Here is a 23,453-nt window from a genome sequence, read left to right as displayed (position 1 = left end):
ACTGTGTTTACTCCTGTCATTCAAACAAGACTCGCTGGAGAGGGGTCGGGGCTTATATCCATGTAAATACTTTGGTAGAAATCAACTACAACAACATTAACATATTTTACAGTGATTTAATTGTAATACACGTTTCAAAATGATGCCGAAGTAACAAAATACTGATGATGATCAGTAAAAACCATGAATTAATGCTTTGACAAGTTTGCAGACAAGACGGCAGGCAAAAAACCTTTTCAAATGCATGTTTTCTGAATGGAGATCGGATCGATCAGGCTAAACCTGTAGCTGCTCCGTCCAAACTCACAACAACGTCCTAAAGACAGAAATAATCCAATAAATAAATAAAGCAGTGAGAATATTCACCATGATACAGACAGTCTGTGGTTTGTACATGTTTAACTTTTGTCCAGTTTCTGAACAGATATGAGGAGCTCACAGGAGCTCTGTGTGCTAACAGCTAACGGCTGATGTTTTTGTTTTCTGATTCAACGTCAGTGGCTGAGATCCTCACTGCTGATTGGCTACCACGAGAACGCGCCACGCAAATTTGACGCTCAAGTTGAACAATTTATTAAAGAGACTCGTACACACACACACACACACACACACACACACACACACACAGGCTTTTGCATTTCAAAGTATTGCTTGTTCATGCAGTTGAATTTTGGAGCTTCACTATGCACTGCTGAATGATGTACAGTATGTGCAGAGTTTGACCCTTGAAGGCTGTTTCTTCTGATCTGAAATTGAATATATTTGTTACATATTAATAGAATTTTAGATTTTTTTATTTGATTTCGGATTTGTGAATGGGAGAAGTAGTAGATGGAAAACATACCAAACACACATTATTCAAAGTAGAGTATTTCATTTTATAATTTGTAATACTCAGGAGGCATAGGCCTATATGATTATAATGTTTGACATTATTGATATAAAAAAAGTGATTTGTTTTCCATGTCATTCGTGTGTTTTTCAGAAAATGTAAGTTATTTATTTGTAAGCTCCAAATCCTAATGTTTCCCTCAATGGCCTGTGTGCCCTCGCATGTGGCCTTTGTGCCCTAAACAAAATGGTGACACCAAAGGCCAAATGGTCTTGCCCCTAAAATGACGAAATACCAAGCCTGTTAGCAAGTAATAGTTAGACATTTTGGGAGGTGCGGTTTTCTCTATCTCATTGAGAACTAGATAACAAAAGACCATCCTTGTATCTGTCTGTTGAATATAGGGAGCTTAGCAGAAAGAATACAAACCCAGTCGCTCTTGTCATCACCGTGAGATGTCCAGGCAACCAGCACTTCAGGAAGTGACTGCTCTTGGTCCACAAATAGCCGGCCACATAATCCCCTACTAAAACACTGTATCTTAAATGGCCTGCCAAACCATAACACATGTGATGCCTTTGTATGTCATAAAAGTGGAGTTCTTCATTGCAGTAGCAAAAATGAATAGGGATAAGTTGTAGAAAGGAAATAAAACAAAGTTTACCAGCTGATCTTATGCCAGAAGTTGCACAGTGTTTATAGTGTTTGTTTTTGTATTAACCTTCACTGTGTACAGTCAATCATAGTTTTTAAATGTGCTTATAAAGAAAACAGTATGGACATAATATTTAAAGAGCAACTTCCAGGTTAAAGACACCTGTGAATAAATGTGTAGGAAAATTATGAATACACTAGATTTTCAAAAAAATATACAGAAATATAAACTACAGTAACATCTGGCGTCGTTTTTGTAAGAAATGTTCACTTCCGCATAAAAAAGCCTTGGCACGTGACCTCCCGCGTGTGACGTAACACGGGGGACACAAGGGGGAGAGCGGCAGGTGTAACGTATTAATAAACATGGATCCCAATGCTAGTTTCGACACAGAAGAAGTTGAACATGAATATTCGAATGCATATGACGGACCACAACCTTATAATTATGAACCTGCTAGACGTCCAAGAGACCAGGAGCAGCCAAGGATTAGAAGAAATAACGGCCATCGGAGAGAAATTGAGCTGTGGTGTGAGGAGAACCAGTGGAGAACTGGGCAGCTATCTTGGTGAGTGACCGGCATTAGCTACAGAATGTTAGCTAACGTCACATCACAACATTGTAAAGTTGGCTATCATATATCAGGCTATAACTAAAGCAGCATTGATAATATAGTAACGTTACTGGCAGGACTGTTGATACTGATCCATAACAGAAACTAATGCGCAAGTATCAGCCGTATCTCGCGTTACCTAATGCAACTCCACACTACGGTGATGTGTACCGGAGGAGAGACGCGAGATACGGCTGATACTTGACGATCTGGCGGAGAAAGGTTGTGGAGCCTCCGTTGATATGTCGTTGTAAATGGCTTGATGGAAAGCAGGTGTGTAGTCGGGGAGGGTGCACAGCTGATTGCAGCAGGTGAGTGGAGGTTGAGCCGGGAGCCGGGAGTGACAGCCACCACGCACACACAAACAACACAGACAGGGGGAAACAAACAAACACAAAGGAGACGGCTGGAGCAGTACAGCCACCAAAGCGTTACCTAATGCAACTCCACACTACGTCTTACGGTACCGTGTACCGGAGGGGAGAGAGAGAGAGCAGCGAAGGGGGGGGGGGGGGAGAGAGAGAAGTAATACGGTTTACTGATAAAGCTGTGGAGAGTATGTGCTGCAGGGAGGTGGATGCACAACGCACCCAGGAACGAACGCTAGCTCCGGTCCTTTTTACTGTGGACCCGATGTCGTGACAGGCTGGTATTTGTGCAACCTGCACAAACACAATACTGCACCATGATTACAAATGGTGAAATACAATGTAAAACTAACGAAAAATACCAGCTCCTTAAAACACAACCGCTCGACTCAACGCAACTCTACTATACCCGCGGTCAGAGAGCGGAGATGTGTCCCCTGTGTGATGTAATATGACGCGTTTGACGTATGACCTTAAAAAAAAGCCGTTTTTAAGAGCAGAGCTCAAAATTGCTCCTTTCCCTCTGAATTCCTGCCCTTATGTCTCGTAAAACATATCAAATCCTGCATTCACTTTTTTAATTGTAATTTTCAAGCAAGTTTAAGCATAAATGTAGAAAAAATAAAAACCTGCAAGATGCTCTTTAAGTGATTATATGTCTTTCCTCACAGATTTCCCTCCAGTATTCCACATTAAGCTTAGAGACCATGTCCTGCTGGAAGGAGATCCAGTCACACTCAGCTGTCTGCCAGCTGGCAGCCCCCACCCACACATCCACTGGATGAAAGGTAAGGGTCTGTAATGTAAATAAGGCAGTGTTACCTAAGTGATGGTCTCACAGATGGCTGGTCAGAATCACTTCACTTGCTAATTACAACACTATACATCATTATTCATGATTGCATGAGTGCAGCAGAGGCATACATGTGGCGTGCATATGCATATATTGCAATAGTAGAGGAGATAAGATTTCTTATTACTTATGAAATGGATTCAAACAGTTTTGTATTCTTACACATGTTGTTTTTAACCCTAGCAGAACTTTGAGAGATGAAAGAGTCCACCCTTAAATTGTTTTAATAAACCTACATCATCATTATTATAAACTCATAATAAAATACTTTTTTAATGAATGTTTCCTCAGATAAGAAGCCCCTGGAGATTGACGCCAGGATGAACCTGATCGCCTGCCCTGATGGCCGACAGCTACTGATGATCATGCAGACCACCAAAAAGGATGCAGGGGTCTATGAATGTGTTGCTACGAACCCCCTGGCCGCAGTGTCCAGCTCTTGCACAATATCTCTTGCTCGTAAGAACTGACATCACTTTTATTATCAGATTATATATAATAAGGTAAAGTAACAAGTGATGTTATAGGCTACAGGGTAGACAACAGAGATCCTAGAACATAAAAAACAATGGGTAAATGATGTAGACACTTTATTATGACAATATTTGTTTATACAGGTCTGCCCAACCGTCCTGGGACCCCTGAAATACCTCAGAAGTACAACAACACAGCTCTGGTACTGTGGAGGCCCTCAGACACAATGGCCCCCTGCACATATTCTCTGGAGAGAAAAGCAGAGAGTAAGTTTCTACTAACAATTACTTCATGTTTTATTCCTTCTTTTTAAAGGACAACCATTTAACAGAATGGAGGATTTTTGTATTCTAATGAAAGAAATCTATACGTCAACACAGAAATGGGACTAGCTTATAAATAGCAACACCAGATGTGCATGAATTTGATTTAGAGTAATCGTGCAAAAGTGTATAATAAACTCTATCTCTAGTGTTATGAATGAGACTGATCTTATGTTCCCTCCCCAGGTGAGAGCAACTGGCTGATCGTGGCTACAGGGGTGGCAGACTGTTATTTCAATGTGTCTGACCTGCCAGCAGGGAGCGCCTTCAGGTTCAGGGTGGCATGTGTAAACAAAGCTGGGCAGGGCCCTTACAGCAACCTCTCAGAGATAGTAAGCCTGGATGCTTCAGGTATGTATTCAAGTATAACAAATCTCTGTATTTTGTTTTGGCTTTCAATGTACTTATTTATGTGTGTCCTTTCAAATGTAATCGTTCTTCCGAGATACACCAAAGCGCCACAGGAATCCTTCCTGCCTGTGGCCATGACACTTTTTAACTATTTTTAACTCCTCCCAATAGACTTGTATGTATATATAGTAATACATGTGTTATAGATCTATATTTTAGAACATAGTACACATGTTTTTTTTTACTTTGACTTCTTACATTTATATAAATATTTTTATTAGATTCATTGTTGTTGTTGTCTTATTGGACATTTCTATTTTGACTTCTTATGTTTATATATATTTTTTATTCTACTTTATTTTATTTGACATTTAAACATGAGCAACTGTAAAAAAAAAAATGCCGTTTTCTGTTTCAGTGTAGTTTTTGTTCTGCTCAAGACATAATTGGGTTTGAATTTGTATGTTGATAGTATTGTTTGTTGCACATTAGACATTATTCAAACCTGATGAGGTAAAAAAATTGCATTCTAGTAATAGATCATTACATTTGATCATTTGTCTTGTTCACGTATCAAGTCTTTGAGTTTTGTCCTCTTTGTCTTTCCTTAGAACCAGCTAAGTCCAGTGCTACTGTTGTGGTGAAGACTGTCCCATCAACGACTCCTCCTGCCCCTGTGGTGATGATGTCATCTATGAAAGTGCCTCCCATCAAACCTGCTTCCAATAAATCCTCCCCGGTAACACCTGCCCCTCCCTCGGCTTCAGCTCCCGCTCCATCTGTGGCTCAATCTGCCTCTACAGTAACCACTGTGAAGGTTGCTGCTGTTACTCCGCCCGTTAGCACAGCTCCGACCACCACAGCTGCTCCAGTCAAAGCCAAGAGCACCCTGACTATCAGCATGAGCAAGCCCCAGACCAAACTGGCTCCTCCCCCTGTTGTCCCACCCAAACCTCAAAGTCCTGTGCCCACCTCAACCAGGAAAACCCCTTCTCCTCTACCACCTGCACCTGCACCTGCCATAGGGAAACCTATTTCTTCCATTCCAATGTATGCGCCAGCTGTGACCGCGTGTGTTACTCCACCTTCACAATCTAGTTCCACCCCGGCAACCATCACCCTTACTGTTACCCCTGTGATCGTCTCACCTCATGTGATCGTCTCACCTCATGTGGCCGTCTCACCTCATGTGACCGTCTCACCATCCGTGACCATCTCCCCGCCCGTAGTGGTGGTGCAGAGCTTGACACCACTAGTGCAGGGAGGGGACAACCGAGGTACCCCATCAGGACGAGTCACACCATCAGGACGAGTCACACCATCAGGACGGGCAACACCTTCGGGCCGCAGGACGCCGTTGGGACGGCCCGGAGAGGGATCCCTGCGCCAGGGAGTCCCACAGAAGCCTTACACCTTCATGGATGAGAAAGCAAGGTAATGACTACTGTAGGGACCGGAATTTAATATACAAAAACAATATAAAATAAACTTACTGAAATGTTAGCTGAACAAACTCTACCTTAGAAACAAGAGACAGCAACTTTTAGACCGTAAAGCAAGCGCTTTAGGAAGTTGAAGCAAATGTGTGTAGTGGCCAAACACTGGTACTACAACACAGTCACATGACATCATCAATTCACTTCCCAGGATGAATGCGTTAATGCCAATATTTTCCCTCTCCATTAATTTCACTGCGCTGAGACCGCTTCATGCACCACGGAGCTACTTTAGGAATGAGCGGAGTCCGGCCCCCAAAGCTGTATCCAGTTCTCTCATACATCATGGTGTAAAGCTGCACAATTGTACAAACGCTAAACCAATAGACATATCAACTAAAGAATGTGATGCATTGCTGTAGATTCAAATACCCAAAGTATATTGAGTAAAAATGAGCACAACTTCTCCAGCAGTAAAATGCAACAAACACAACAATTATAATCATATGCTACGGAGTACATTCATCGTGTTTTTTAGGTAATTATACTTAAGTAAAATATATGCATTCTTAAACTTAAACTGTTGGGAAGTAAAGAAAACAAAGACAGGCTTTATTTATAATAAAATGTAGCCTTTAATATGACATGTTGAAATTCGTAATTTTGTACTTAATTTTAATAAAAGACGATGTTTTAAAAAATGTAAATGTTTAACAATGCAAACTACAGCTGCTAACAGTCATATGATATACAATGATCACCACACATAGTTGCTGTAGTCACACAAAAATGGAAAAACACAAACAGAAAAAATGCTACACAATTGACACAAGGTTGAGTCAAAAAGGAGTCAAAAATGATCTAAAATTAAACATGTGTCATCTGTATAACACGCTTACTCAGTATGCAGCGGAGCGAAAAGGACAACTTTTCAAAAGCGTGTGTCGTCTTTGTCAGACATGCCATTAATATTTGTTCAAAAATCTCTGTGTGCTCGTACAGTAAAGCATTTCAAAATGTAATATAATGGGGTTTTTTCACACAGGGGTCGGTTTGGTGTGATCCGTGAGTGCCGGGAGAACGCCACAGGAAACCTCTTCATGGCTAAGATCGTTCCATATGAGGCGGACAACAAGCAGACGGTGCTGCAGGAATACGACATCCTCAAATCCCTTCACCACGACAGGATCATGGCTCTGCACGAAGCTTACGTCACACCGCGCTACCTGGTGCTCATCTCCGAGTACTGCAGCGGGAAGGAGCTGCTCTTCAGCCTCATAGACAGGTGAAGACAACGGATGCTCAGATGCATTCATGAGCCTTCAAATATTCTCCCTCTAACAAGCTGTGTGTTTCAGGTTCCGTTACTCGGAGGATGACGTGGTCACCTACATCGTACAGATCCTCCAGGGTCTGGATTACCTCCACACACGACGCATCCTCCACCTGGACATCAAGCCGGAGAACATCATCATCACCTACATGAATGTCATCAAGATCATCGACTTCGGCAGCTCTCAGAATTACAACCCGCTCTTCCTCAAGCAGTTCAGCCCTCCTATTGGAACACTGGAGTATATGTGTAAGAGCTCTTGGTTACACAGACCTATCAGAGTTTAGATACACCTGATATAAGTCATACTTCTTTATGTTAGCAATAGATTACATGATAAATGGAACAATTATTCACTTGTATTGTAAGTTATTCTGCTCTACATTTCAGTAGTAAGGGGCATCCTAAAAATACAACGATTGAATCAAATGTATTCAATGGATGACTGACGATGTCAACGTCAGAACAACTTTAAAAAACATATTTAAATTAAAGTGGAAGCACAAAGCGCTTCAGAAAACGTGAGAATTTTCAGCTGAACACAAAATGCAGAAACAGACAAAAACACACGTGAGTCAGTCAGATGTGGAAATAACTTCATCAATAATTTAAATCGGTAAACGACTACTTGGAATGTAAAATAATCTAATTAAGACTATTTAGAATATATAAATCAAATCAAATGACAATTAAAACCATGAATTGACCTATAAGAACATGTATATAAAACAAATAATAGAATTTTGCATCAGAACACATTTTATTGAAGATATATTAGACATAATTTGTAGCATTGTGATTTTTACACCTTGAGTGTGTATTTTTAAATATCGTTCTGTGCTAATTTATTAGGAAGAAAACACTCATAATATATTCTATAACACAGAAATATCCCAGGTAAAATATAGAACAATGGAAAGATCTCACTTTTCGTTCATTCTCTTGAGAGTATTGATACAGAATGGATGTAAATGTGTATGGTTTTGAACCAACTTAAACTGCAATCACACACTAATAATCATAAACACAGAATCATAGGGAATATGTCACGAACTGAAGTCTTTGTGTGAATATTGAATTATTGTTCTGTGTAAAATAATGAAGGCTGTGCGTTGTTCCTCTCTCCTGTGTGCAGCTCCGGAGATGTTGAAGGGGGACGTGGTGGGTCCTCCAGCTGACATCTGGAGCGTGGGCGTGCTGACCTTCATCATGTGAGCCCTGCTTCCACAGCTTCCACCCAGCAATACGTCTTTACATAGAAATGTGTTCTTTATGTGATATAAGGCCTATACGATTGAAATGAGCATTTTTGATCTTTTCAGGATACTCTAATTACACATCATGTTAAAAGCCACTTGTGATATTCAGTTCCTTAACAACTAGCCTAATGAACTGTATTTTGTTATGCATTGTTGACATGTTTTGAGGGGTTTTGTAAATGTCTAAAATCCCCCTCTGTGATTTTCCAGGTTGAGCGGCAAGTCGCCTTTCATTGAAATTGAGCCTCAGGAGACTGAAGCCAGGATCCAGGCGGCAAAGTTTGACCTGTCTAAACTCTACCAAAATGTGTCCCAAAGTGCCTCTCTGTTTCTTAAAAAGATCCTCTGTAGCTACCCCTGGTAAGCTGAACGTGAATGCTTTGTTATTCAGATACTGTAAAGAATATCCATCAACTCCTATTGCTATATCATAGATATACAGTACATCACCTTTTTTCACAAAATATATATGTAAGGGATAATATGCTGCAAGTCGCTCATTAGATTAAAGAGGCCCTATTATGCTTTTTGAACATTAAAGCGTGGAAAGATGTCACATTAGAGGCACAACATACAGATATGAACCTGAAAATGAGCACAATATGTCCTCTTCAAGGAACTTCAACAGGGTGATATGACCCTGACACAAAGTGGACAGGTTTAAAGGGTTCTTTCAATATAATACCCAGCTTACTGTACATTATTCTGCTGAATACATGGCAAGTTACTAAATGCATCAATAATATGAAGCAGCATATTCATTTTAACATGATTGTATTGATTGAAAAATGTATTATTTTGCTTCCGCAAAAAAACAACGTTTACTTACTTTGTCGTCCAGCTCTCTGTGTCTTTTAACCTCTTTCCTTATCTTGTTTTCTTTTATTTGTACTCTTTTATGTTATTTACTGGGGACCGTTACGCCATCATGAATCCAAAGACTGCTGCGCTTCAGAAATTACTAAATGACTATTCAAAGAGTATTCCACTATGTTTTCTGATAAAAAACGAATTTGTGCCACAGCAAATTTCAATTGACCGGATTTCTTTTTACGGATTGATATGACTGCAGGCTCTTCATTAGAGCGTCTTAAGCAACAGTCTGATATCCATAGCAACAGACTGCTTCCAATAGCAACGGTCTGCTATCCTCAGCAAATGTCTGCTATCCTTAGCAACGTTCTGCTATCTTTGGCAACGGGCTGTTATCCATAGCAACGGCCTGTTATCTGTAGCAACAATCTGCTATCCTTAGCAACGTCTGCTAACTTTAGCAACTATCTGCTATCCTTAGCAGCGGTCTGCTATCCACAGCAACAGATTCAAGATTCAAAGTCTTTATTGTCATACGCAGAGTCGCTACAGTGTAGTTATGGCAGTCAGTTAAACAAATAACAGTCTGCTATCCTTAGCAACAGTGTGCTATTGAAAAAGAGCAGAGCAATGAATGACCAAATTCAGGGCCGGCCCTTGGCATAGGCAGTATAGGCGAATGCTAAGGGCGCATCAATCAATGGGGGGCGCCAAAAACTTAAAAATAAATACATTTTAAAAAAGTTAGACTTTTTTTATTTTTTTTTATTTTTTTATTTCATCACAACACAATTTCCCGATTTTGGATCAACAAAGTACATCTTATTATGTTATACTCACAGAACTATGCCTATATTGCGTACAGCGCCTATAAACTATGGCGCACCCCCCCCCCAAATCAAATTGAACTGCCCCGGCCCCAGTAGTAGAAATAGTTATTTTTGGAAATAATGGTTTTAGTGTGCAATTATAGGTTTTAAATGTTGTATTTGTGTTAATTTAAAATAAATCAAACTCCCAAAAAACGTATACAGCTTTTATTAACATTGGAATTTACTGTGTAAGCAGCCGCGGAGGGGAGAGCTTTAGAGAGCTCTCTCCTGAAAGACTGAGAGGCTCTGATAACCTCAGCTCAGTGAGGTAAAGGCACACCTTTATATGATCATTATAGTTATAAAAAAATAAGAGAATAGATTTTCATCTATTCTCTTATAGTATAAAATACTATATGACAGTAAAATAAAGTTGTTATTAATAAACAAGAATACAGTTTAAAAGGGGAGTGATTTGTAAAATATCCATAAAGAAAAAGAAAATCTGCTTCCAGTTCTGTTTCATATGGGTGTTGAGAGATGTATCCATAGATCTCTTAATGTTGCTCTCAAAGTGCAGCAGATTGATGCTTTTAACTTCAATATTTAAAAAAAATATCTTCCCGGGGAGCATGCCCCCGGACCCCCCTGGAGGAGGTGAGGTCCACCCCCCACTTAAATCATGCTCAAATGCATAGGATACTAAATACATTTGAACATAGCTTGTGTCCATATCTTTCTGTTTTGGTGATGCCACAACCGTGCATACATACGCAAATCATAGTGGGTGTCTGCATTTTGGTGGGGGGGTGGGGCGCCAGCTAAAATCTTGTCTGGGGCGGCAAATTGGTCAGGGCCGGCCCTGACCAAATTGACCAATCAGAATAAAATATTCTACTAATCTGTGTTATAAATATATTTAAGTACTTTTTTATAGTAATATTTTATTGCACATTTTTGGAAGAAAAACATAACAACAAAGACGTGGACACGACACAAGGACAATGACAAAAGAAAAGCTGTGTAATAAGTCTCTCTCAAATCTCCAAATATGTTCTTCTTCCACAGGGCCCGTCCCTCCATTAAGGACTGCTTCAATAACTCCTGGCTCCAAGACGCGTACCTGATGCGGCTCCGCAGGCAGACCCTCACCTTCACCACCACCCGCCTCAAGGAATTCTTGGCCGACCAGCAGCGCAGGCGAGAGCAGGTCGCCACCAAGCACAAAGTCCTCCTGCGGTCCTACCAAAGCTCGCCACAGACCCCCACCAGCCCCGCCACGCCAAATGTGCCAACCACACACACCACAACTGTCACCCAGTGAACACAGGCTTCCAACACGGAATGTCAGGAGGGGGTGGGGGGCATCCTCAGAGCGACACAATACTTTGGGCTGCGGGATGGGATGGTCCCTTCAGGATGGAGTCGTTGAACTTGAAAATAAAACTCAAGAAACCAGCAGTGGCAGCAGAGATGCCCTTAAGGGAACTCTTATAAAGTCACATGAGCCTGACTGTATTTTTATATGGTGGACCTTGTTCACACAAGGCAGGATGTTGTCTTCAAGTTAGTACCTCAAGGTTTGTAACATTTTGGATAAACCCTTTCTCACCGTCAACTCTGCTAGAGGGAATGCATATTGGTACATAGTGACCCACCATGGAAGGCCTGAAAGAGTGGTAATAGAAGTTTGAGGTTTTACTTAAGTTAAGTTTTTCACCACTTTCCAAAATAATGAAGCACAATTTCAAAGCCTGGAGTGCTAAAACAGTTGATGCCTTGTTTCCCTTTATCTCTTAGTCTCATATTCAAATGTTTCCCGACCAGGGGTTCATTCTATGATGGCTAATTCTACGCCCACGATTAATCACTAAAGCAGTGTTATATGTGCTACAGTACCTACGTTTTTATACTGCTGTAGCATCTTGAATATTGTAGCATGTCCGGTTACTTTTTAAATTCAGAGGACATATGAGAAGATTTTTTACAAGGGCTATTAGAAAATGACTCTTACTATCAGCACAAAACACTTCCCCTTATGTTATGTATTCGATCATTGAAAATCTGATTTTTGTTTTGCAATTTGTAATAAGATTTTGGCAAATTAGCTTCCAGTTTAGCTAAGTTCTTCCACTTATCCCAGATTCCACTTATCTGCAGATTCCCAAAGAATCTGCAGTGATAAGCTATATGTATCCCATCTCTGAGTTTACTAATATGAAGTTTACAAGTTTGCTGAGTCAGTCAGCTAGTGTATTTGTAGACTGTGCATACAGCACTTTGCCTGCTATCCAAGATCATTGTCATTATGAATTATTCAGGGGGGTTAGTTGTAAAGTGAATCACTTTAGAAGCCCACTGGTGATACTGGGGTTCCTCCAAGTGCCCTTAACCAGTTAGCATACAACATAGCCTCTCCAATTCATTGAGAAAGACAGTTTATAAAGACATAAGCAAGTGGTTTAGCTATTTTTCTAGCTGTAATATTCAATTGCTAACAGCTGCCACTTTTAAAAAAAGGTTTGGTTTAATTGGATTTTATAATGGCCAAATCTTGTATAAATAAAGTTAGGTAAGATTGAAAATGGTGATAATCCAATTAAAAAATATAATGTAAATGTTATTCCCTAAATGAAGCGTCTTACACCTTGTTTACGAGGCCATCCAATTGACCAAACACAGTGGTCCACACATAAATATCAACACATGCAGCTCTAGGAAATATCATTATTATTTGTAAGAGACACCTACTCGTATCCCACACTCTTTATATGGGATATTTTGAGGAATTTACCTTAAAATAAATATTGTTAAAAAAAACGTGTCATCTTCAAGAGGATAGAAATGAGAGGTTTACTTTTTAACAGTTGCAGAATGGTTAAATATTATATATATATATATCTATATATCTCTTTGCCCCTTATAGCATAAAACTTGACCTCTAAGTTTGAAGATTATAATCAAACGCATACTGATATTGGCTCTTTGATTGGATTGAAAGTAGAATATGACTGCGGCATATTGGTGTTTAATGTCTGTTCCAAAAACAATTGTGTGAATGCCTAATATCCACTTTTGTTCTGGAATTCTATCCTCTGGCGTCGGTACCAGCACGTCTGCTATAACTTTTTTTTCATGAAATCAGTGATATTTTCTCTGGTCATTAAACGGCTAAATGGTGTTGTTTCTTTCATGTTGCTTTGCCTTGTGAGGGTAAAATCTGTTTTAAAACCAGCATGTGAAACTTTTGCACAAATGTCTGATCACTTTGTGTTTATATAAGGTACAGATTTGCACACTAAACATGACTTAATTTCCGTGACATATGACTATACAAAAGAAAGTAAAAAGGACTTTCACACTACATAAAAATGCTTCATACATCCAGCTTAATCAAGATATGTTTGAATCTGTGCATTGACTAAAAGAATGTTTGTAATTCTATGAAATGACTTTGCTAGTTCTATATATTCTAAAGTACGGAAGATGATTAGTGCCACATGTGACATGCCACATCCTCTTCTGTATGCTATTGCAAGATAAATACTGCCCTTCTCTGCAACTCTTTTTTCATTTTCCTATATGCAAAGTAATGTTTTAAAGATAAATGAAAACATGCATAATCAGCATGAAGAGTGCAATTTTGCATTCAATTCTCAACGTCAATATAACAAATGTGCAATGTATTACGTTATTTAATCATATACAAATACAAACTATTTGTAAGCAGACAACAGGGTTTCAAATTTTTTTTAATGCGCCACATTTTGTTATACAATGCCGTATTTTGTGGAATGTGTTGCAGTGCCTCCTTATGGATATTAGACCCACAGAGAAAATAGATTTGTTACATGAATGACAAGTTCTTTATTTGGATTATATGAATGTGACTGCTTCGTGTGTGTTTCGCAATTTGTTCATTTATTGAGTGACTGTGTTTGTTAAAGCTGCTGCTTTTTATTTTGTGATCCTTCTGAATCTGGCATGGAAAAAAGGCATGACAGCTCTTATGGCTATGAACAATAAAGGAAATGTGACAAAAAACATATGGATACAACGGTCCATTTTGTTCGTACAGTGGATGGAAGGATGATAGGAAAATTGGAGCAGAGCTATGAATTTAATATGAACCATTCTAAATATAAAATACAATGATTTTAGGTTATTGTCATACAATGTTTTTAGTTCGGATGACCCTGACATCGAATTATGTGTATATTCTCCCCAGGGAGGACTGTTCAACAGCAAACAAACTCGCTTGAAATGCTCAGGAGTATTTTGATATGAAAGCTTTATAGGGACAGGAAATTATCTCCAACACGTGGTGCACGTCTTGAATACATTTCATCAAGCTGAGTATTTCCTGATATCCAACGAAGGGACAAGAATGTCTGTTTGATGACATGTTCTAACTGATCCTTGAGGACCTTTTCATATTAAGCTTGAAGTGTTTTGAGGGTGCTGACTAAAGTGGATCTGAAGGAGTGCAACTTCGAGGGTTTCCAAGGTAAGAAATGTAATAATAATTTTAAAAAATGGGTGGAGGACTCGTCGGCGAGCGTCTGGTGGCCGGGCTTGCCACGGAGCCCGGCCGGGCACAGCCCGAAAAGGCGACGTGGGCAACACCTCCGCTTCTCCGTCCCGCGGGCCCACCACCTACGGGAAACAGCGATGGGGTCGGGTGCGCTGCCAGAAGGGTGGCAGTGAAGGCAGAGGGTCTCGACGGACCAGACCCGGGCGACAGAAGCTGGCTTTGGGGACGTGGAACGTCACCTCTCTGGGGGGGAAGGAGTCGGAGCTTGTGCGGGAGGTGGAGCGTTACCAGTTGGATCTGGTTGGGCTCACCTCTACGCACAGCGTCGGCTCTGGAACCTTACTTCTGGATAGGGGTTGGACTCTATTCTTCTCCGGAGTTGCTCAAGGTGTGAGGCGCCGGGCGGGTGTGGGGATACTCACAAGTCCCCGGTTGGGTGCTTCGTTGTTGGAGTCTACCCCAGTGGACGAGAGGGTTGCCTCCCTACGCCTGCGGGTTATGGGGGGGAAAACTCTGACTGTTGTGTGTGCTTATGCACCCAACAGCAGTTCAGAGTATACGGCCTTCTTGGAGACCCTGGAAAGAGTCCTGTATGGGGCTCCTGAAGGGGACTCTTTAATCTTGCTGGGAGACTTCAACGCACATGTGGGCAATGATGGAGACACTTGGAGGGGAGTGATTGGGAGGAACGGCCCCCCTGATCTGAACCGGAGTGGTGGTTTGTTACTGGACTTCTGTGCTAGTCATGGATTGGCCATAACAAACACCATGTTCGAACATAAGGATGCTCATAAGTGTACGTGGTACCAGAGCACCCTAGGCAGAAGGTCCATGATCGATTTGGTTATCGTATCATCGGACCTGAGGCCGTATGTTTTGGACACTCGGGTAAAGAGAGGGGCGGAGTTGTCAACTGATCACCATCTGGTGGTGAGTTGGGTCGAGTGGCGGGGGAAGCCTCTGGATAGACCTGGTAAGCCCAAACGTGTAGTTCGGGTGAACTGGGAACGTCTGGAGGAGGCCCAAGTTCAGGAGGCCTTCAACTCACACCTCCGGCGGAGCTTTTCGGGCATTCCTGTGGAGGTTGGGGACATTGAACCAGAGTGGTCGGTGTTCAAAGCCTCTATTGCCGAAGCCGCGGCGGGGAGCTGTGGTCTCAAGGTCCTAGGTGCCTCAAGGGGCGGTAACCCTCGAACCTCCTGGTGGACACCGGTGGTCAGGGAAGCCGTCCGACTGAAGAAGGAGGCCTTCAGGGATTTGTTATCTCGGGGGACTCCCGAGGCAGTTGCAAGGTACCGACAGGCCCGAAGGGCAGCAGCCTCAGCCGTGGCCGAGGCAAAGCAGCGGGTGTGGGAGAAGTTCGGAGAAGACATGGAAAAAGACTTTCGGGCGGCACCAAAGTTGTTCTGGAAAACTGTCCGACACCTCAGGAGGGGGAAGCAGGGAACCATCCAAGCTGTGTACAGTAAGGATGGGACGTTGTTGACCTCAACTGATGGAGTGTTAGGGCGTTGGAAGGAGCACTTTGAGGAACTCCTGAACCCGACAACTCCGCCCTCTATGTTAGAGGCAGAGCTGGAGTATGAAGGGGGATCGACACCAATCTCCCGGGGGGAGGTCACTGAGGTCGTCAAACAACTTCACAGTGGCAAAGCCCCGGGGGTGGATGAGATCCGCCCAGAAATGCTGAAGGCTCTGGGTGTTGAGGGACTGTCATGGTTGACACGTCTCATCAACGTTGCGTGGAAGTCGGAAACAGTACCGAAGGAGTGGCAGACCGGAGTGGTGGTTCCCCTTTTCAAAAAGGGGGATCAGAGGGTGTGTGCCAATTACCGAGGCATCACACTACTCAGCCTCCCCGGGAAAGTTTACTCTAAGGTACTCGAAAGGAGGGTCAGGCCGATTGTCGAACCTCAGATTGAGGAGGAACAATGCGGATTCCGTCCTGGTCGTGGAACGACGGATCAGCTTTTTACTCTCGCAAGGATCCTGGAGGGGGCCTGGGAGTATGCTTATCCAGTCTACATGTGTTTTGTAGACTTGGAGAAGGCGTATGACCGGGTTCCCAGGGAGTCACTGTGGGAGGTGCTGCGGGAGTATGGGGTGAGGGGGTCTCTACTCAGGGCCATCCAATCTCTGTACTCCCAAAGCGAGAGCTGTGTCCGTGTCCTCGGCAGTAAGTCGGACCCATTTCAGGTGAGGGTTGGCCTCCGCCAGGGCTGCGCTTTGTCACCAATCCTGTTTGTAATATACATGGATCGGATTTCGAGGCGTAGTCGTGGGGGAGGGGATCTGCAGTTCGGTGGACTAAGGATTGCACCACTGCTTTTTGCAGATGATGTGGTTCTGATGGCTTCATCGGTCTGCGACCTTCAGCACTCACTGGATCGGTTCGCAACCGAGTGTGAAGCGGCTGGGATGAGGATCAGCACCTCCAAATCTGAGGCCATGGTTCTCAGCAGGAAACCGATGGACTGTCCACTCCAAGTAGGGAATGAGTCCTTACCCCAAGTGAAGGAGTTCAAGTATCTCGGGGTCTTGTTCTCGAGTGAGGGAACAATGGAGCGTGAGATGGGTCGGAGAATCGGAGCAGCGGGAGCGGTACTGCAGTCTCTTTACCGCACCGTTGTGACGAAAAGGGAGCTGAGCCAGAAGGCAAAGCTCTCTGTCTACCGGGCCATTTTCGTTCCTACCCTCACCTATGGTCATGAAGGATGGGTCATGACCGAAAGAACGAGATCGCGGGTACAAGCGGCCGAGATGGGTTTTCTCCGCAGGGTGGCTGGTGTCTCCCTTAGGGATAAGGTGAGAAGTTCGGTCATCCGGGAGGGACTCGGAGTTGAACCGCTCCTCCTTCGCGTCGAAAGGAGCCAGTTGAGGTGGTTCGGGCACCTAGTTAGGATGCCACCTGGGCGCCTCCCTAGGGAGGTGTTCCAGGCACGTCCAGCTGGGAAGAGACCAAGGGGTAGACCTAGAACCAGATGGAGGGATTATATCTCTTCTCTGGCCTGGGAGCGCCTTGGGATCCCCCAGTCAGAGCTGGTTGATGTGGCCAGGGAAAAGAAAGTTTGGGGCTCTCTGCTGGAACTGCTACCTCCGCGACCCGACCACGGATAAGCGGGAGAAGATGGATGGATGGATGGATGGGTGGTGATTGTGCTGCGACTAACATTTATTTTCTTTGTTGTTTAATTGTTCTATTATTGTTTTGATCCATCCATTTAGCTGCTTTTATTTGGACATACATTTGGATCTGCCTGTATTCACACTCCAAGCTCAGCACCTGCCTCACTGACATTACAATTTGGATACAAAACTATTTTCTAAAACTTAACTGTGACAAATCGGAACTTGCAATCATTGGCCCAAACTCACTTAGCCGCTCAACCCAAGATTTTTCTCTTACCATCGATGGCTCCATTGTCAACCCCTCCACTCACATCCGTAACCTTGGCATCATCCTCGACCCCACCCTCACTTTCCTCCCTCACGTCAACCAGGTCACAAAAAACGCTTTCATCCATTTAAAGAACATCGCCCGCATCAGACCCTCCCTCTCATCGACCGCTGCTGAAACTCTGATCCATGCCTTTATAACATCCCGACTGGATTACTGCAACGGCATTCTTTTTGGATCACCTGCATTCATACTAAAAAAACTTCAATATGTCCAAAACTCAGCTGCCCGCTTGCTCACCTCCACCCGACGCTGCGACCACATCAACCCCTTTCCTCCATGACCTCCACTAGCTCCCCATCAAACACTGCATTGACTTTAAAATATTACTTTTCACTTTCAAAGCCCTCAACAACCTTGCCCCCCCCCCCCCCCCCTACCTCTGTGACCTCATCCAACGACACACCCCCACCCGTAACATACTGCAGCCCATCAGGACAAAGCTCCGGACCTGGGGTGGCAGGGCCTTCGCAGCAGCCTCCCCCACACTCTGGAACTCCCTCCCCAGCCACGCCAGATCCACCAACACTCTTCAAACAATCCCTCAAAACTCACCTTTTCACTCTTGCCTTCAACTCCTAATCAACTAACCCCTTGCCCTTATTCCACCTAGCTTAGCACTTTCTACTTTTGTTGTTATTTTTGTTTTACTTGCTTGTAAGCGCTTTGAGCACCAGGAAAAGCGCTTTATACATGTAATGTTGTAGTGCCGAGAGATAGGGAGTCGAAGGCGGTGCAATGAAGGTACAAAGCTGGCTTTAATGAGTTGCAGAAACAGACATGTTGTCGGGAAGACAAGAGAAAGAAGCCAGGGTTGCGTTCCGATAATCCAAAAATCAGCTCCTAATTTCTAACCCTATCTCCTATTCCTTGACCTCTGAGTGAAACGTCACGGGGTTAAGGGATAGTGGATAAGAGAATTCAAAAGGACTTAGGAGAAGAGACTGCGGTACTTTAGAGAATCCGAATGCACTTTCACTATCCAACGTGTTTATTATGCGCCAGCGGACGTCATGAATGTGCGTCTGCTGCTGTGGGGAAACTATGGAAACTACAGTTTTCTATAGCGGACTACATGGATGTATAATAAGAAGGAGGGACTACTGTAAACCATTCTAGAGACTCTGCACCGTGCTCTGATGCTGTTGTTTTATGCTTTATGAACGTGGACAACAGAGAAACATATTCTTCATGACAAAAGTTGGAATTGAAATAAAAAAGGAAAGTGAAACTTATGCTCGTCACCCTCTCCCTCCGGTCCACATTAATACAAATGATCCCAATACGTATGATTGTATGAACTGTAACGTTCACAAAGGGAGTCGGAAACAGGCTTCAAGTTATTAGGCTTTAATAACTCTTCTTATTCTCAGATGATCACAGGTTCATGTACAGCTTGTGGGTTCAATCTCTAACCTCTAACCCAACTCACACACTCACACCTATTTATAACAGTGACTACGTCACAACTTCCACGCCCTCCCCCGTCTGCTCCCCCAACCTCAGGCCCGCACCTAAACCAGCATCACTGTGCAGCTCTGTGATTGGCAGAGAGACGGGGGATGTCTGAGTGACACCCTCAGCATCCTATCAGGGTCGCTACACTACCCCCCCCACTACAAAGCTCCTCGCCCACGAGGAACAAACAACACCCAGCACAAACACTACAACTACACACTAAACTGTGACTAGGAAGGTCTGGGTGGACTACCATCCCTTCCAGTGAGATCAGGGCGCATTCTTGCCCTCTGCCGGAAATGAGGGGTCTCACTATAAACTTTACTACTAAACAAAGTCTCTGAAACGACTCGGGGGTCGTGACTGCCTTCTCGGCAGGGGGACAGGGGTGGCCGGTTCTGGTCCAGGCGGGGAAAGGGGGAAGAAAATGGGGGGACACTCAGTCCCTGATGAGGCACTGTTGCTCCGCTCGCCGGGGGACCTGAGTGAGTGTGTCGAAGAGGCGGCTGTGGGCCCCGGTGTTCCTTGGGCCTTTGGGGAAGCGACTCCTCTGTACGGAGCCAACCTGTTTCTGTGGAGAACCACTTTTCTCCCCTTTGACGGCAGATGCACCCTGTAGACCACTTCCCCCACCCTCTCCAGTACTCTGCAAGGACCAACCCACTGGCTGTCCAATTTTGGGCACCGGCCTTTCTTCCGTTGTGGGCTGGAGACCTACACCAGCTCCCGGCCCGGAAATGCTGCCCTCTTGTCCTGGTGTCATAGTTCCGCTTCTGTCTCACCCCAGCACTTTTCTGCTGATCGCGGGCAAAGGCGTGAGCAGAATCAAGGCGGTCCTGAAGTCTCCTGGCGTACTCAGGCCCTGGAGGCGTGTCCAGGGAATCTGGTGGCTGACCAAACGCCAAAACAGCAGGGGTTCAAAGCTCTCTCCCCAACATGAGGAGGGCAGGAGAACAGGCTGAGGACTCCTGGACTGCAGAGCGACATGCCATGAGCACCAGGGGCAGATGCTCGTCCCAGTCGCGCTGATGCTGAGACGTGAGGATGGCCAGCTGTTGTCCCATGGTGCGATGGAATCTCTCGACTAGTCCGTCGCTCTGGGGTCTCAAGGGGGAGGTGCGTGTTTTGTGCATGCCCAGTTGTGTGCACATGGAGGCGAACACCCGGGACTCGAAATGTCTCCCCTGGTCACTGTGCAGGGTCTCCGACACTCCAAACCGGCTGAACATGCCGGCCACCAAGGCATCTGTGACTGTCTCTGCTTCTTGATCAGGGAGGACATATGCCTCTGGCCATTTTGTGAAATAGTCTATGGCTGTGAGAACGTAGCGGTTACCCCTGTTTGACAAAGGTAGAAGACCCACCACATCAACCGCTACTCTCTCCATCGGGGCCCCCACGGGAAACTGTTGCAGTGGCGCATGGGAACAACCAGGGGGACCCTTCCGAGCCATACACGGGTCACACCGGTGACAGAAGTCTTCGACATCCCTCCGGTACTGCCCCCAGTAGCAGCCCTGACGAAGGCGCCGGAGCGTCTTAGTGACGCCAAAGTGCCCAGAACCTGCCGTTCCATGCATGGCCTTGAGTACGGCCTCTTGCAGACCCCTCGGGACCACCACTTGCCACCTCTTCTCCCCCGTTGCTGGCTCCTTCCATGCCCGCTGTAGTACGCCCTGACACAGGCGTAGAGCCTCAAACTGCGACAACAGCCCCTTGGTCGCTTTAGAGAGCACGGCCACTTCCTCCCACGGTGGCCGCTGTTGCGACTCGACCCACTGCAGTACAGGCTGTAGAACGGCGTCCAGCTCCTGCTGTTGCTTCCACTCTGCCCCGTCCACTGTCAGGAGCTCCCTGCAGACAACCTCTTCCACTGGCCTCGCTGCAGCACAGACGACGCCCTCCTCCAGCAGCTCCTTTTCACGAGTCTCTCTCCTCTCGCAGTAGTGACATCCACCGGCTGCACACGGGCGGCGGGAGAGAGCATCCGCATTTGTGTGGCGCACCCCAGCCCGGTGCTCCACCCTGAATTCGAAAGCTTGGAGCTCTTCTATCCACCTGGTGACCTGCCCTTCGGGCTCTTTGAACGTCATGAGCCACTGTAATGCAGAGTGATCCGTCCTCACCGTGAACGCCTGACCACACAGGTAGTATTTAAAGTGCCTGATGGACAGCACCACTGCCAAAAGTTCCCTGCGAGTGACACAATATCGTCGCTCTGCTTTGTTGAACGCCCGGCTGAAGTATGCCACCACCCGCTCCCCATCTGATGTAGTCTGGGAGAGCACTCCACCTACACCCACAACGCTAGCGTCTGTGTCCAGGGTGAATGGCAGATTGGGGTTGGCTGGGGCGAGAACTCAAGGCATGCCGAAGGCTGTCAAACGCTGCTTGACATGGCTCAGACCACAGGAAATCCCTGTCCTTCTGCAGCAGCTGGAAAAGGGGTGCAGCAGTGCAAGCAAAACCACGTACAAACTTCCTGTAGTACGAAGCCAGGCCCAGGAAGCTCTTCAGCTGTTTCTGGTTGCGAGGATTTGGCCAGCCCGCGACCGCCTGCACTTTCTCTTGCAGGGTGCCGATGCCCTTTTCCCCCACTTTGTGGCCCAGGAAAATGACCTCTCTCTGCATGAAATGACACTTATCTGGATGTAGCTTCAAACCAGCGGCTCTGATCCTTTCCAGCACCACTCGTAGAGATCCCAGGGCCGCCTCAAACGAGCTGCCATGCACAAGGATGTCGTCCAGGTAAACCAAGCACTGCTGGCGGGGAATCTCCGACAGCACCCTGTCCATCAACCGCTTGAAAGTGGCAGGGGCGTTACAAAGCCCAAAACTGAGGACCTTGAACTGCCATAGTCCCCGGCCGGTACAGAAAGCCATTTTTGGTCTAGCCTCTGGGGCCAAAGGAACTTGGTAATACCCACTGCGGAGGTCCAAGGAAGAGAACCACGACGACCCTGCGACCAGGTCCAGGGACTCATCGATGCGGGGAAGGGGGTACGAATCCTTCTTAGTGACCCCGTTCACCGGTCTGTAGTCTGGGCACAGCCACCAGCCACCTGTCTTCTTCGGGACCATGACTACCGGAACTGCCCACGGTGGGCTGTCGGAGGGCTCGATGATGTCTGCCTGCAGCATGCTCTGCACTGCCTTGTTGCAAGCCTGCTGACGAGCTAGGGGAAGTCGGCGCGGGCGACACTTGATGGGACGCGAGTCCCCCGTATCAATCTCGTGTTCTACCAGATGCGTTCGGCCCACCTCCTCCTCCTTCATGGCGAAACTGCCCTGGAACTCTAGCAGCAGCTGCCACAATTGCTCTTGCTGCTCGGGACTCAGGCCGCCACAGTTCCTCTTCCACAGCTCCACTACTGCAGACTGCGCCTCTTCCACCCCAGACTGGGATAACTGAGGGGGGGCTGGCACGGGTGGCACAGGATGGGGGTGACAGGTGCGGAATGGGACTGAGTGGACGTCACCGGGAATAAAGGAAAAGAGGGAAGATTTTCTTCCATTCCTGGAGTACTCACAGTGTGTGTAGGGGATCTCCCCGCAGGTTCAGCAGGGACGTGGATACGGGTCATAGTGATCACAGGCCCCCCATGGAAACTCACTGTGCCTGCTAGAAAATCCAGATGGCAGCCAGACGCCCTAAAAAAGTCCAGACCCAGAATACACGGGTCCTGTACATCCGCTATCCACACAGGGTGCTGCACTTCAACTCCCCCCACCGACACAGTCAGCGTGCCTCTTCCTTTCATAGGTGCCAGCTCTCCTGTGACTGTGCGGAGACGCACCGCTGTCGGCTCCAACATAGTCCCACTGGGCAACACATCTGGTCTCAACAGGGTTACTGTAGAGCCTGTGTCCACCAGTGCAGAG

General features: G+C 45.4%; 1 protein-coding gene across 3 annotated transcripts in view; it reads left to right on the top strand.

Moving 5' to 3' along the window:
* The window catches only part of spegb (striated muscle enriched protein kinase b), a 46,885-nt gene extending 32,717 nt beyond the window's left edge, over positions 1-14,168 (top strand). For all 3 annotated transcript variants that reach the window (XM_079666310.1, XM_079666309.1, XM_079666311.1), the window contains 10 exons: positions 3,140-3,256; positions 3,613-3,780; positions 3,939-4,061; positions 4,305-4,469; positions 5,081-5,903; positions 6,951-7,190; positions 7,264-7,487; positions 8,374-8,449; positions 8,708-8,857; positions 11,191-14,168. In XM_079666310.1, the coding sequence (XP_079522436.1) occupies positions 3,140-3,256; positions 3,613-3,780; positions 3,939-4,061; positions 4,305-4,469; positions 5,081-5,903; positions 6,951-7,190; positions 7,264-7,487; positions 8,374-8,449; positions 8,708-8,857; positions 11,191-11,446 (2,342 nt within the window). In that variant the 3' untranslated portion in view covers positions 11,447-14,168. The remainder of the gene's footprint in view (positions 1-3,139; positions 3,257-3,612; positions 3,781-3,938; positions 4,062-4,304; positions 4,470-5,080; positions 5,904-6,950; positions 7,191-7,263; positions 7,488-8,373; positions 8,450-8,707; positions 8,858-11,190) is intronic.
* The last annotated feature ends 9,285 nt before the right edge of the window (positions 14,169-23,453 follow it).

Source organism: Notothenia rossii (assembly GCF_949606895.1).
Source record: "Notothenia rossii genome assembly, chromosome: 2".
NCBI lineage: Eukaryota > Metazoa > Chordata > Actinopteri > Perciformes > Nototheniidae > Notothenia > Notothenia rossii.
This window is presented reverse-complemented; position numbering and strand designations above follow the sequence as displayed.